Genomic DNA, 16,195 nt, shown 5'->3' with positions numbered 1-16,195 from the left:
TTTGTTTAACTTGTGTGCCAAAAATGACATGTTTTAATTACAGCGCTTTCTGTCGCCATGATCACTCTGATATCTTCTCAAGGGATTGATGAATATGTAACTCCCTTTTATCTTTCAACCCAAATCTTATTGCTATCAATCGTTTTCATAGGTTTTTCCCTTGAAATTGTTAGTATTGACTTTAACCAAATTATTTATGTTTTTGGACAATTCAAGTTATATTGGCGAATTTTCTTCCAATTGTACACATCTCTCAATGTTGAAAGATTTTTATTAAAGTGGCAAAAGATATTTGGGTGTTATCAAATAATTTTGGACAAAGCACATTTGAAAGTTGTTGAAGACTTAGTCACTATATTATTTTAGTATCAATTTCATAGACTATTTATAATTATAACTCTTTTATACTTACAATTTCATTAAAAAAAAAAAAAAATAGCTTAGGAAAGTTTGAACAGTTTTTTCCTATATATGTGCAGGTGCTCTTTAATCTTATTTCCCAAACTAGAGTAATTTTAAATTTAATTCTCAAAAAAAATTACTTTGTACAAATGTAATCCACATCATCATAAATAAATGACAAGTCATACCAACAAAATAAAAAATCTTCCAAAAATTCACAATTGAAAGGAAAAAAAAAAAAAAAAACTCCTTTAATCCTCTTCCAAAAAATTAGGATTCTTTTCCTACTCCGTTCTTCTTTGCCAAATGAGTTTCTCTTGACATTCTTGGGTTATCCAAAATTAAAAGCAAAAGCAGAAGCAATACTTATTCAAACGCAAAAGAACAGCTCAAGACTTTCATTAAAGCAGCAGAAGCAGAAGCAAAAGCAAAAGCAAAGGGATTAATATTCGCGTGACTCAAACGCTGTGGAGTGCAACAGAGCTGGAGGAAAAAGGCTCATGGAAATTCATACGCTGTGCAACACAGCTGGAAGAGGCAGGAATCAACTTCGTAAAGATAGGTAAGGAGGGGAATATTAAGAACGGGGAGAAGGAGCAAGTTAAAAGCTTGTTCGATGTAGACTTTACAAAAGATGCGAAACTGAAGATTCCAACCTTGACGATAATACAGAGCGTATCTTGGCCTATAAACCATTCGTCCCAAGTTCGGAACCAACTTACGTACGCTTTTGATTACGTGGAGTTCATGGATAAGCTCATCAACTGAGGCAAGGACATACAAATAGACGCAAACATGGAATTATTGATAATTTGATGAAGCAGTTGCCCCAAACGTTTAACAAAATTCTCGACTTTACTCGTCAAATGACTTCTACTATGAGAAGATAATTGGTAATTAACGTGAACAAGCAATATTGCCACAAGATGTGGAACAAATGGAAGGCATCATTGAAGAAAGATTATTTCAACTCGCCCTATTCGCCCATTTCCTTTCTCACTGCACTTGTCTTGCTCCTACTTGCAGTGCTACAAGCTATATTTTCAGTTCTTTCTTATGTACATCAGTGAGTGCCATGTTTCTTTTGCTTAATTTGCAGACTGGAGGCAGGGTGCTGTGAAGTGAAGCCAAGTGATCTATCAAGTACTGTAACCTAAATAAGTTTTTGGCTTCCCTGTAAGATATAATTAATGTCTTATGTTTGTAATTAGTAATTTCTTATGGTTTGTGCATATATATACTTCTTCATTTGATATATCTGGTAAGGTGTGATTATTTGCAATTAGTATATTAATTGTGCAATAAAATTTAGTTAAGTTGAATTTTATTTACCCAAAGCTTACAAAAATTTGCTGCAGCACTACTATTCCAGTTTACAAAACAATGATATTATGTTAGCAGCTTATTCTAGAATAACTATAGAAAGCTTCCAGCCATCACACAATTGCTTGTTCACTATATCTATTGTAATTGGCCTTAAATCATGTAACTTGTATCTGACAACTTCCTTGATCCTTCCCACCAACTGTCTTGTTGTCTCTTCTATATGCTTGAACAGCTGTTGATTTCTTTCCCCCCATAGCAAAAAATTGCAAGCATTCAAAGCTATACATAATATGATGGAAATCAAAGCTTTTCCCTTTAGCCTGTTCATTGCCCACCTTAGCTCAACTTCCCAATTCCCTGTTCTTTTGTGAATCCTGCATAACTGGAGTACCAAATGCCAAACTTCTTTAGTGTAAGCACAGTCGAATTACGTATGATCTTTAGATTCATTCGCTCTTTGACACAAGCAACACCTGTTGTCTATCTCCATTCCTCAAGACCTTAGTCTATCCTTCATTGGGAGTCTGTTCAAGATGACCATCCAAGCTATCAATGAATGCTTTGGAACATGAAATTTGAACCATATAAGCCTATGCCATCCGACCTTTCCTGCTTAGGCCTAATCCTATTCCACACCATTATAGTTTAATAGCAACCATATGGAAATGTCCATACCGCAAAACCATTCTCCTTGTTAATGAATTGATGGGCAATTTGTATTAGTTGAAGTAATTTCCTTCGACTCCAGCTACTATTTTGTTGGCCTGTCACTTGCCAAATGCTTTGTACTTTCGACACATAAGCTTCTAACCCTTGCTATCTACATTTACCCTGCTTTAGTAAACATAGACCAATGATTCTTCATAATACAAGCTCAGCAAACTATGTTCTTGACTCCTAGTCCTTCAGATTTTGGAAAACATATTGCCTGCCAACTTACTTGATGTTGTTCCTTCTCTTCATTTCAAAAAAAGCTAAACATAATTGGTTTATTTTTTTTAGGGCATGCTTGGGAAGAATAAAATGTTTGCACCAGTAGTTTTGGACATTAAACAACACAGACTGAATTAATTGCAGTCTACCCGTATATGGTAAGTGCCGACCAGCCTAGCTTTTGATCCTTGATGTGATCTACTCTAATAAAGGCAAACAATCTCTTTTTGTAAGTCTTCTAGTGACCAAAGGAACGCCTAAGTATCTAACTGGCAGAACACCAATCTGAAATCTTGTAGTGTGCTAGATCGCGTTTTGTTCATCTCTGCTAATCCCTATGTGATATAGTTCACTTTTCCCACAATTCAGCTGCAGACCATAAATGGTGTAGACAACTTCCAGCACCGTTTTTTTCCCAACACAGAATCAAGTGCCCTTTGCAAAAATCATAAACGTGTCAAACTTATTTTCTGGCACTTCGGATGGAAAGCAAGGACTCCTTGTTTGGCAGCTGCATCAAGCAATCGTAATAAAACATTGATTGCCAAATCAATTAAGGATACAGACAATAAAGGGGTTGTAATACAGCTCTTTATCTATCTAATGAATTGATCTGGCACTTTTATTGTTTCAAGACAGAATAAATAAAGCCCAGTCCACTAAATCAAATGCCTTTTGAAGATCTATCTTGATTGCACAGCTCGGAGATAAGGTAGATTGACCATACCCTCGAACCATGTCTTGAGCCATAAGGACATTATCAGTGATACTTCTCCCCTTTATGACTGCACTTTGACTGTAGCAATGATCCCTGGCAGAAATTCCTTAAACCTCTTCACCGATATCCTTATGATGCATTTGTAAACTGTGGTGCAACAAGAGATTGGCCTATATTTTTTGATGTTACTGGGATTTGTGCACTTAGGCACCAGTGCAATGATTGTTGAATTAAACGCAGGCAACATATTCCCTGTTTGAAAAAAAATGCACAATAGCATTAGAGACATCCTCTCCAAACATATTCCAAGTCTTTTTTAAAATATTGGTTGTAAAGCCATTAGGCCTTGGTGATTTCTCACTATTGAGTGAAAACATTGTCTCCTTTATCACCTCCTTGGTCACTGGTCTAATCATCATATCTTGTGCTTCGTTGGACAAGTCTCCCTGTAATAGATCAGTCAATAATTCCTGTGTGCAGCCTGTGACATTATGATCCACTTTTCCAATTAGCTTTTGAAAATACGGGATTGCTTCTTATGAAATCTAGGAAAATGAATCGAACGTATTCCCCTCTACATTGACTGATACTCTAATACTTTTCTTCTTCTGGTTAGCTGTTACCATCTTGTAAAAGAACCTCGTGTTTTGGTCTCATTCCTGCAACCATCTGATTCTAGATTTTTGTCTAAAATAACTCTCCTCAGCTTTCAACAATTCTGTAAGATCTTCATATATTCTTCTTTCTTCCTTCACTAAAGATGAAGAGATTAAACCTGATGTGGACAGAATGGCTTTTTGAATCGATTCCAATTTCATTATTTTTGCTTGCAACCTGCCAGACAGATCACCATAGCATGAAAGATTGAACTTCCTAAGCTCCAACTTTAATCTCTTCAATTTTTTATGCAATATAGGCATAGGGTTTCCTGCAATAGGAATTTGGCAGGAGTTCTCCACAATTAACTTGACCTCTAGATGCCTATTCCAATAATTAAAGAACTTGAATGGCTTGGAAGGAGATTGGGTTGCCATATTAAGCCTGATGAATGCTGTACAGTGGTTTGAAACCTCAGGGCCTAAATACTCCACATACGACTGTGGGTAAGCCGAAAGCCATGAGTCATTTATCAAAACTCTATCCACTTTCCTTGCTAGATGACTTTTAGACTGACGGTTGGACCAAGTAAATTGAGGTCCAACGTAAGCATTTTCAAACAACGTTACTTGCGTTGAGCAATTATGAAATTCTCTCATCTCAGAATTTAGAGTTTGTGCTTCAGTGTAATCTGAGCTTTCAGCAAGGTGAACTATAACATTGTAATCTCTAGCTAATATCTAGGGATTATCCCTTACAATACCTTTAAGATGAGACAAGTGTGCCCACAGCTGCCTTTTTTGAATACCATCATTACTCCCGTCAATGGGAAAGAAATAGAACTTTTTGGGTTCATGTAGAACACAACAGGTAACACTCTGATCAGATAACTCTAGTAAATCCACATTCATATGATCTCGCCATAGCATCCAGATTCTTTCATTAGGAGCTTCTAAATGATTGTCCAACATACCTCAACCTTTAAAGTGTTGATCTACTATAAGTTGCATCTAGTGCTACTTTATTCTAGTTTCTATCAAACAAACAATATCTACCTTTATTCTTCTTATTCTATCTACAACTTCTTTTTGTTTTTTAGGATCATTAAATCCTCTAATATTCCATACTATCAATTGCATGATGAAGAAGAATATGTTTAGCTCTAGAGGCAGAAGAATTTGCCTTAAATTTCTTACCCTTGTCAATAGGTCATTTCTTCTTGATTTTTAAGGTTTTCATCAAATCTGCTACTCTTGCAACTGCTGCTCTTTGCTTCTTTGGTGATGGTTGAATTAGCTTTTCAATTCTATCTGTACTGTCCTCTTCCAATGTCAGCTCAGACTCCTTAATTGATTCAAGAAGTGCAAACCTGTTAACAAAACTTGCTCTGGCCGTTGGAGACAATTGAATAGGTGCCTTCTCTTTCCTTTCTCCTCCATTGTTGTCTTGTTTCATCCCTGCTTCATCATCTTTCTTGATCTCGTGTATTGGCTTATTACCTTTATCCTTTGGCGCCTACACTTTTTCTAGGGACCTTGATTGTTTTCTATGGACATGTCTTATCATTATGCCAAAAAATACAATAATGCATACATCTCTGTGGCAACCATGGAATTTCAACTGAAACAGATGTAAAAGATCCATCTTTTTGCACCATATCAATAAACCGAGGAACCGCCATACTTGCCTTCAACTCAACACAAATATTGGCATAAGCCAACCGCTGCATATTGGCTATGATTGAGTCCATATACGGAGGATTCCCCAATGCACTTGCTATATAGCTCAACCCTTTCTTTGAACATAGCTCCAATGGAATCTTTCCTAATTGCACCCAAACTGGCAACATTTTCACATTGAACTCCAAAGATTGCATTCCTGGTTCCCATTTTCGCACTATCAATGGCTTATTCTAGATATGCCATGGTCCATGCTTAATTACCCAATCCCTACCTTCTTTTTTGGGAATTGAATCACGAAGAAGTTAAATCCAGCATGCTTAATCTCTATCTCACTATTCTTATCTCATAGAACGTTAAACATATTCTGAAAGAAACTGAAGTTTGGCATTTTCCCAATGAATTGAGTTACCAAAGAGCTTTGCCATTGAACCCCTTCCTCAAAGGCCTCCTCTAAGAGCTTGACAGTTAATCTACCAACTATCTGCTGTGGGGGATAATACTCTGACGTTTGATCTGATGAAGCCGCAAACAACTTCCTCCAATCCATTGTATTCTCCTTGTGAATCAGCTCCCAGATCCCCGAATCGAAGCTTTTGCTATCAAATCCAGAGTCAAACCGAAAGAATTCCCCAATTTGCTCATATCAATTCCAACAACTCAATCAATTACTACTGTTTACTCTCAGTATCAACAAAAATTTAACTGTAAATCAAAGAGAAATGAGAAGGAATTGAGGAAAAATGAGAAAATCCTTAGCTCATAAAAGTTCTGCTAATGCGAGATGAGGCACTTCCACCATGTTCATAATTCGAGTTAATAGTCTTTTTTAATTTTTTTAACTTGTAAAGAGGGAGAATAAAATCCTAAAAGTCTTACAAAGGCTGCAAAAATTAAGAATTTTGGATAAATGCAATCGAATTTAGTTGCAAAAGTTTAACGAAAATATCAATTAACACCTTTAAATTGACATTTTAAAGAATATAATGGTTAAATTCATTAAAGGTGGAAAATGGTGAATAGCGTATCCGACTTAGAAGTAGAGATTGACAATATCAGTAGTAGAAGAGTGACGAGCTTTTATATGATTTTGCATGGAAGATAAAAGAAATGAGGAAAGAAATGAAAAGAATGGGATAAAAAACTGCTCGTCAGAGCTAACAGAACTTTGATACTGTATCATAGTTTAGGAAATAGAATCTTATTTGGTGTAAAAGGCTTGCTGCCATTGTTCTCATTAATATATATATATATATATATATAATTATAGTACAAGAATTACACTATCTTAATAAGTATAAATTTCAAAGTACAAGTAACTTACATAGAAGGATATGTAAACTTAAGTTGATCAAGATATGCCTTCAGCCTTGTCATTATTATCAGAAAAATTGATCTTGGATTTGAATCTATTAGTCCCTCCAATAGGTACTGCTATCTACAGACATTCATACGCTGGGGATGCATTTATGCCAAATATCTGGTTTTCTGCTTTTCCTTAAGGATGAGGCCTGCTTCTAATCACTACGAAAGGTATGGAAGTCGAGCATAGTTTTTAGAAACTGTAAAGTCCCCTCTCGATCTCCTCTCTTGATTTTTCTTTCATAGGATCTCATATTTGTAATGCGGCTGAAAGGGCATAAGGATTCCCAAGAAAATTGGGAAAACCAGAATTTACAAATGATTCGTTGGATCATATATATACAACTAACAAAATGTCTATCCCTCTCAGACCAAGCGGGATAGATGTTTCTAACGAACAACAAATGGTAAGGAAAAAAATCGGTTAGTGATGAAAGTACTTCATCGTCTAAAGGATGAAATGTCTTTTCACTGTATAGAATGACTTAAGAAGAATGGTAAGGGTATTTTAATTATATGAACTAAACTAACGTGAAAAATCGACTTTATTTTTCGAAGCACAACTCATCAATGATAGCTTGATCGACCACCATTCTCTCGTATATAAATATCTTCCTTTTTCTCTTTAGGTGAGAAGGCCACTCATTTTTCTTTGAATTTTTTTGTTTCTTAATTTGCTTTCTTACCCCTTCTTTCCTTCTTTATCTCACTGATTTGAGTATAAGAATACAAACATTGAGGATAATTTCAATTTTTTCTTTTAACCAACCTTGTACTTATCATTTCAGATTCTTACCCTCTAGTTTGAATTTGACATCAACATTTAGACACTGCCAAAAATTAAAGTAACACTAACAAAGATCTACCGACGAAATATTCCCGTTAGTAAATATCAATAAATCATTAACAAATTAAAATATAAATTTAATTTTCAATTTATCTACGAAATATCGATTGATTATCGATTTATTTTATTGACAGAAAAATATTTCCTCCGTAAACCGTAAGTAAAACTTTTTTTTTTTTAAATTGACGTTAAATTTATTAATAAAATTTTTCGTCGATAAACACTCTATATGTATTACACCGCCTAATAGCACCGGAATTATTCCATCAGTGCTGAATTTGTATTTTAAAAAATAATTATTCAGCCGACTCCAGCCCGTCTTTAAATCTAAAATCCCTAATCCCTCTTTTTTATTTTCACTATTACCTCTCCTCGACTTCGACACCTGTGGTCTTTCGCCCTTCACCTCTGTTGTCTCCAGTGCCTTCCGACAATCAGACGGCGTCATTGTCATCCAGCTACATCATTGTCACTCCCTCTTCCTCTCTTCCTCATTTTCACTCTTACCTTTCCCTGCTCTCGACCCCTACTGCTCACGCCCCTCACCCCTGTCGTTCCCACTGTTTTCTAACGATCGGACGGCCGGCATTATTGTCGTCTGGAGGTGTCATTGTCATTCCCTCTTCCTCTTGCTCGTTCATTGTCACTCCCTCATCATCGTAACCAGTCCATTCCTGCAGGTAAGTTCTCTGGGCTTCTGATTATAGTAGTTGTTGTCCGGGCTTTTTGTAGTTGTGTTACTTTTAGTCATGCAATTCTTTTGCTATATTTTGCCTCAAGGATATGTTGTTGTGGAAACAAACTTTAGGATGTATGCATACTCGTCATTTAAGTTACACTGTGAAAATTTATGTATATTTTCAAGGTTTGAGATGGTGAATCCTTGATTGTTTTCCCTTAGGATAACTTTTGAATATCATTTCAAGAGTGATTCCAAGGAAAATGGAAATCTCCCAGTGTGAAAGATGTCCCTTAAATACCATAATAAAAAGTATTCCGAATTGATTTGATGCAATTAGAAGTCTATAAAAGATTATAAAAGTGTAGGAATAGATTTTAAGTAAATGATGGAGTTGTTTGTGCTTGATTCAAAACATGGCTGATTAATGTGTTTCTTTTCTGATTCAAGTTCTCCACTTCTTTATCTATTTATGCCCAAAAGCTCTTCGTGTTACTTATAATCTACTGATTGCCATTTATAACCTACCACTTTATGCATAAAGAAAAACTTAATGCATGCTGATTAATTTCCACTGCTGTGTACTAGTGCTTTCCTCAGTCAAGAAAGTAATTGATGTTCCAAATACAAATCTTTGATTAATGTTTTAATGTTTTTATTTATTGTCTTTGAACAGTAAAAAACGAACATAACAATTCTATTTAGTTGACTGGTGTTTGGTTGAACGATACCCAACTTATTATCATTAGGCAAGGCTCTTTCAAGAAAAGGTAAACGCCCTTCCCTTGTTTGATTTTTATGGTAAAGTTGCTTGATGTCATTCTAACTTTTTTGGTAGGCTTGTCTTAGGTACTAATTGGATAGTGATTCATCAAGCTCTACCATATAACAATCATCTTTAAGTTAAGACATAAAGTAATTTCTTTTCTTTAGGTTTCCTTTAAACTTTGGATTTGAGGAGCCTTTTGTGCCATTGCTGAACAATTTTGTGAAGTAGACGAATAATTGCTCATACGATTCTTTAGATAGTATTAGTTAATCATTTAAAAGTACTAAACGGATAATTGAAAAGCCCTGCCGTACATAAATGAATGACGTGGTTAGCTTTGATGTTTTCAATTTAATACACGACTTCGGAGAAATATACTTTTTTTTTTTTTGTACATAAGAGATCAAGATCTAATCGTGGGTTTTTTTTTTTTTTTTGTTTTTCACGTTTCAATTGTGTGTTTCTTTGTTTCTACCTTTCAATCACTTGCTGTTGATTGTGTTGTTTGGTATTGCGTCTGTGTGTTGCTTAATTGTGGTTTCTTGTATTCTTTCTTGCGTATTGGTTATTTCGACTTTGTCTACTGGTTCTATTGTCTCTGGGTTGTGATAAGAGATTGGGGCCGATTCTGGGTTCTTATTGGTTGTGTATGGTATATAACCACCATACTAGCTTTTCTAGCCCACGATGCCCAAATTTTTTTTATTATATATTTTTTATAATATGAAATTTATTTTTTTTTATAATTTGAAAAGAGTGAGTTTTGAAATAAATTTTATTTAATTTAAATCGATAATATATATCAAATTTAAAAAAAAATAGTAAATGATTTTAAATTTTAAAGAATAAAAAACAAAAAAAATATATGAAGAAATTTATTAAGATAAAAATATCTTTTTGAGATTTTAAAAGCTTGAAAATTTTATTTGGTGATTTAATTTTGAATTTGATTCTTCACTTTTATCAAATATAAAATATTATCTTTTCAGATTCTTTAATTTGTGACTTCTAAAATTAAATCAACCCTTGATTTAAAGCATAATAGAGATTTAGATAACTAATAATTATTTTAAATGAATTTATTTAATTGATAAATAGTATAAAAATAAGAATTGTCTTATGCGTCAAATAAATAGATTATCTACCTAAGCATCCAAGTAAACAAATTTTATCAGGAAATTATATATCTTTTAATATAATATGATATATATGAATGCCCTTTGTCTTGTGGTTATCTTTTTCTTTTCTTTTTGTTTTTGTTTTTGAAAAGTTAAAATAACAAAAATTTCTATGAATATTTTATCACTTTATTTAATGAAGTTTCGATATCTTTATTGTATTAAAATATTTTTTTAGTATTTAATTTTTATCTAAATAAAATTTTAATATAAATTAATTTTTCATTTGAAGTAAAATTTTATTTGAGTGCAAATAAAAAATAAAAAATTATTTAAATACAAATTATAAGAACTTACTTAAGAAAAGTAAAAAGTTATTTTCTCTTCCTTAAACAAATTTAAACATATTCCAGAAGAATTGAGATTTAAAACTAAAAGTTTTACCAAATTTTATGTGAATTAAGAAAATAGTTTTTCAAACTTCATATTCTTATATGATTATTTAGATAATAAATTATATGATTTATTTTCAAGAAAAAAATGCTTTTTGTTTACTTAAATTTTAATATAATTATTTTAACAATATCAAATCTTCAAAAATGCATTTTATAACATTATTGCTGATTAAAATTCACTGCATGTGCCACCTTTCTAACAGCCGAACACAAGTGGATTACGTACTGAAATTATAGACGCAAATGGTTGGAGTATTAGTAGAGTGCCTAGTCAGCTACGTGAAGTAAATGCAAAAGCCTTTGAACCAAATGCGATTCCAATTGGTCTCTATGGCTGTTTTCATTATAAGGAACACTCGCAGGCAATGGAAGTTGTCAAAAGGAATTGCTTCTGAAGGCATATTGAGAAAACCAAGCTTGATCCACGCGTATTTGTAATGGCCATGAAATCAATCACAAAACGAGTTAACAAATGCTATAAAGATCACCAAACTTGCATCGACTCTGATATTTTTGCCGAAAGACTGGTCCATGGTGGATGCTTTATTGTTCAGCTAATCCTGGGGAAGTACCCACAAGAGGATTTTTGCTAATTGGGACGTATTCAAACTGACATTCAATGTGATTTGTTACTGTTCGAAAACCAGCTACCTTTCTTTGTGCTCTTTGAGCTGTACATGAAAGAGGCGCAAGGCCAGAGATGTGGTCTGAAAAGTACTGTCCCACTGACACGAAAGATATCAAGCGTCTTCCGGACCATCACGTTGCGAATGTAAGGTTCAGTGTTGGACTGCACGTTCAATTTGGGGATTTTAAGCTCTTTCCCTTCAAATTCTATATCTAGCCAGTCTGCACAGCTTTAAGCTCAACCAGCGTCATGCAACATTGTCGCACTGTACACTGTTTCAATTTTTCCTTTTGGGGCCATGGATGGATCCGAATTTGAGGCGTAATTTTTGACCAGATGGCATCTTAACAAACCGGTGAAGTGTAGGAATTCTGTATCCTCGAACCTTTTATCCCATGGAATGTCAAAGTAGAGGCCAGCATGATAAAGAAAGGGAAAAGCAGAGGCAGGGGCAGCACAAGAATCAAATTTGTCTTCACGAGGGAAGTGACAGTATAACTTGTACAGTTCTTCAAGCACAAACAAGGGGATCTGTTTTTCAAGTAAGAGCAAGTCCCTCCGAAGACCAGCTGACCACGTTCCTTTTAATAAGAACTCTTTAATTCCCAACTCTTTTGCATTTTCCTTCTCATGGTTCCTCAATAAGAGCTCCACGATAAAGAGTCCATCATAAAATTTCATCACTGCAATGTCATCGCCAATGATGGATGATGCTTCATAACAGTTGAGAATTGCTTTGTCCTTGTCTCCAACGAAGTTCCAAAAATCTTCCAATGTCGTAGTCGAAGTCCTTTCACAAAATTTCTTTTGATAGCTCAATTTATACTTTGCCATTTTAGCCAAAATTTTTCTTCTGTAATGAAGAGGGCCTATTGAAATTAATTGAGGAGTATAGGCTTTTTCATTTCCTTGACGAATGTTCTTGGGGACCTCGTAGATAAACCCTTCCACGGACCCAAGCTCCAAATCATCATCATCATCTTCCGAGTAATCGTTTGCTGGATCTTTCTTTTTCCCAAATGATGTAGCGTCGATAGCGCGTAGTGGATCCCACCTCGGTGGCATTTGTTTGATCTCCTTCCCATGTAAACAAAAGTCAAAGTGACTAGTTAGCAACGGAATCAAATCCTGATTATTCTCATTTTCTCTCCTAGGCTTAGTTGCTCTGATATGAGTTCTTGTTTGTAATATTTGGTTCTTGTCCAGCATTCGGACAACCACAAAAATTATGGTATTACTACTTAGAATCTTAAGGGCATTGTAAATTAGATTAAAAAAAAAAAAAGTACTGCTGCATATATGATTGTCCAAAACCAACATCCTGATAGGTAGCTAAAGCACGTTTTCCATAAAAATCACCGATATAGTTTGTAAAGATAGGATTTTTTTTTTCAACAAAAAAAAAAAAAAAGAAAACAGGATTCATTATGTTTTCAGTAACTATTACAAATTGTTATTTAATTGAACTAACCCATACGCTCATCCTCTAGCAGTTCTAATGACGCTAATAAGAAGAAAAAAAATTCGAAACAAGAAAAAAAAAAGGTTGTGGGGAGCAGGAGGATATATATAGTACCATTAATTTATTAATTTTCCAATTTCTTTTATAAAGAAAGAACACTAAGATTTTAACTCAACCCTCATCTTCCGATGTCATTTGAGCTAAGTCAACATGACGTATCAATTAGTTGACCGAAGTTGATTTCAAAGTTTCATCTTGAATGAAAAAAGGACATGTTTTAAATAACACAAAAAATGATAATATTTTGATGACACTAATAGAGAGTTAAAACTTACAGTTACAGGAAAACAAATGGCCTTTAGCTTCCAAGACTAAAATTTGCTGGAGCCTGGAATTACAAATAGAGATAGATGGAAGGGAAGACTAGTTCACGGACTAGAAATATGAAGTTTCCTGAGGTTGGTAAATAGAAGAGCACCTGCAATGTATATATATACACAAGTATAGGTGTTCTTCCTTTTCAGTTGAAGAAAAATCGTTGAATATTGACGTTTATCAAGAGACTAGGAACAGAACATTTTACATGAGACAAAATACAAACATGCTTTTCCTGCTTTAAATACTAACACTATTAAATAAATAAAAGCTCAAATTACACCATTGGTTCTTGTAATTAGGTGAAGAGGAGGATTTAATGCTATAAATTTATTTTTACGAATTGAATACCTCAACTTTTATAAATTGTAAAATCCAACCCAATCACTAACAAGATTTCTAATTTGTCGTATTGATACGAGCGTCGAACAATGATAATTGTTATTGAGTGTAACGATGCGATGTGTTTCTGACATTTTGCAAATATTTTTGAATTATATGATATTTATGTGAAATTTTTTAATCACGCTACATGATCAATAATTTTTAAATAAGTTTTTAGCTAAAAAGGAATTTGTAAAACTTGGTTTATAATGCCTACCAAATATACGACTATTTAAATGGTTTTGTAAGAAATAAAAAATTAAAACTCATTTTTTAAAAAATAGAGGAGACAACCAAGACTTCAAAATGAAAATCTTCATTATTAATTTAATTGAATGCAACTTATATTTAACTACAGAAGTTAAAGTAAAATTTTTTTTTTTTTTGATAATTTAACTTTTCAAAATTTTTGTTTTTTTCATCTAACTTTGAAAAATAATATTTTGGTCATCTATGAAATGAATACACCATTTGAACAAAGTATAATGATATGGAATAAATCCTAATCTAATTATTTTTTAATCGGTATGTCGTCAAAACAATACATTATAAATGTTGATGACTAAGAATAATTTATAAAATTTAAAAACTTAAATCGATCAATGATAATCCAATAAAATACATACTTTCTTGAAAAACTTCAACCCACATGATTTTAAAAACAATTATTAAAATCATTAACATGCAACTAAACATTCAAACACATAAATACATATTTATCTTTTTATTATCACATAAAGTAGTGTAATAGATAAATAGATACATAAGTCTCAATTGGTGATTAAAAATTTTTTTTATAAATATATATTATTTAGGTAAAAAATCATCACTTTTGAAATAAAATATTATATCTAACGAATAATTTTTTTTTTTAACAATTGAATTCAAAAGCTAAAATCATGATATTCAAATGTCACAAATAAAGATTCTCACAAAACATGTAATCTTGCAGAGCATTCTATTGTCAACCTTAAGGCATTTGATTGTCCTAAACAAAATTTTAAACAATGTGAAAAAAGCAATTGACTGCCAGTTATTCTTGCTAGTTTTATTTCAAAGTCTATTTGTATATTTTTAAACTTTATTTGTTTAACACAAATGCAAATTATATGTATTTTTATCGATTATTGTATAAAAAAAACTTAATAAACACCTTTAAAAAAATGTATTTTGGTAATATATTCAATATCTAGCCATTTCTACCACCGTGCACCATCATATTTGGGGAAGCGGAGACTATCACTAAGCCAAAAATCCCAACCCCGTCGACCACTCATCATCAACACCAAATCCCAACACCTGGTTATCCAGATCATCGCTTCCATAGGTACTATAGATCTAAGACAAAATTCAGCCAACACTCACAACACAAAAAACCAACAACAAAGAAAAAAGAAACAACAAAATAGAGGAGGATTTTCGAGTTTGAGGCAATTTTAGGTTTCGAAAAGTTTTATGAAAGTTTTATCCAGGTATTGAGAGAGGAGGAGGAATTGAGGAAGAAACAAAGCTTAGAAAAGCCACAGTTGATGGCATCGGAGGCAGCGGCAGAAGTGGTGGAGTTTTTCGGAGTCTCAGACAAAATCATTACGATAGTTGATAAAAAATAATATAGATAATGCTTGAAATATTTAGAACATAATTTGAATAAAAGCAATTAGATACTATTTTCTATTCATTTTATTCTATTCTGCATATCAAAATATATACATAGTTTATGTGCAACCTAGTATATATTTTTAGTATGTCCTTTACACATTATAAATTTAGTAACTTTCTTATCACCATACCATGACCATGTTATTGCAGCAAATATCAACGCGATTTTGGATGTTGTTGCCTTAGTTTCAATTCCCCCCACCCTGCCTCCTAACTCAAAATTTTGGATTCCCAACAAATAGACAATGCATAAAATATGAATTTAAGTGTGAAAGATACTTACATATACAACATATTTGAAATTGAGATTATTTTACAATTTTTATTGATGCAAAGATAATACATTAAATATGAATTTAAGTATGAAAGATATTTGCAAATGCATTTTTGAGTGGTCATTAGCCTTTATACGATATTACTTGAAGTTTATTATTTTATCGGTTCTAGTCTATGCATAGATAACAAATTAAATATAAATTTAAGTGAAGGACATTTCTTACATATATGACATTTGCATGATATGACTTTTATTAATTAATGCATATGATTCATGCATCGCCCATGCGTTAAATATGAATCTTAAATAAGACACAATTAATACAAATATTTACAGATTTTTTGGTGATCGTATGGCCTATGTTCATCCTGTTTGAAAATAGTGTTTTGATCGGCATGTCACTTGTGCGCTGGGACGATGCCACATATAAGGTCAAGAAGGTGCCAAACAGTGAAGTAAAAGACAAAAGAAGTTGAGACTAGTAACGATAACAGGCGGATTTTTATTCGTTTCGATTTTATAAAA

The 16,195-nt window shown here is 33.1% G+C and overlaps 1 protein-coding gene across 1 annotated transcript; it reads right to left on the bottom strand.

The window, feature by feature from the left end:
- Positions 1-11,501: 11,501 nt before the first annotated feature.
- Positions 11,502-12,663, bottom strand: LOC149518132 (uncharacterized). The gene is given in 1 exon segment (XM_089763426.1): positions 11,502-12,663. A coding segment is annotated over 1 exon segment (1,077 nt). The 5' UTR covers positions 12,579-12,663.
- Positions 12,664-16,195: the final 3,532 nt, after the last annotated feature.

The sequence above is a fragment of the Durio zibethinus genome, chromosome 7 (genome assembly GCF_047325235.1).
Source record: "Durio zibethinus cultivar Kanyao isolate XHJ-2024 chromosome 7, ASM4732523v1, whole genome shotgun sequence".
Lineage (NCBI taxonomy): Eukaryota > Viridiplantae > Streptophyta > Magnoliopsida > Malvales > Malvaceae > Durio > Durio zibethinus.
Note: the sequence above shows the minus strand (reverse complement) of the source record. Positions and strands in the feature narration are given on the sequence as shown.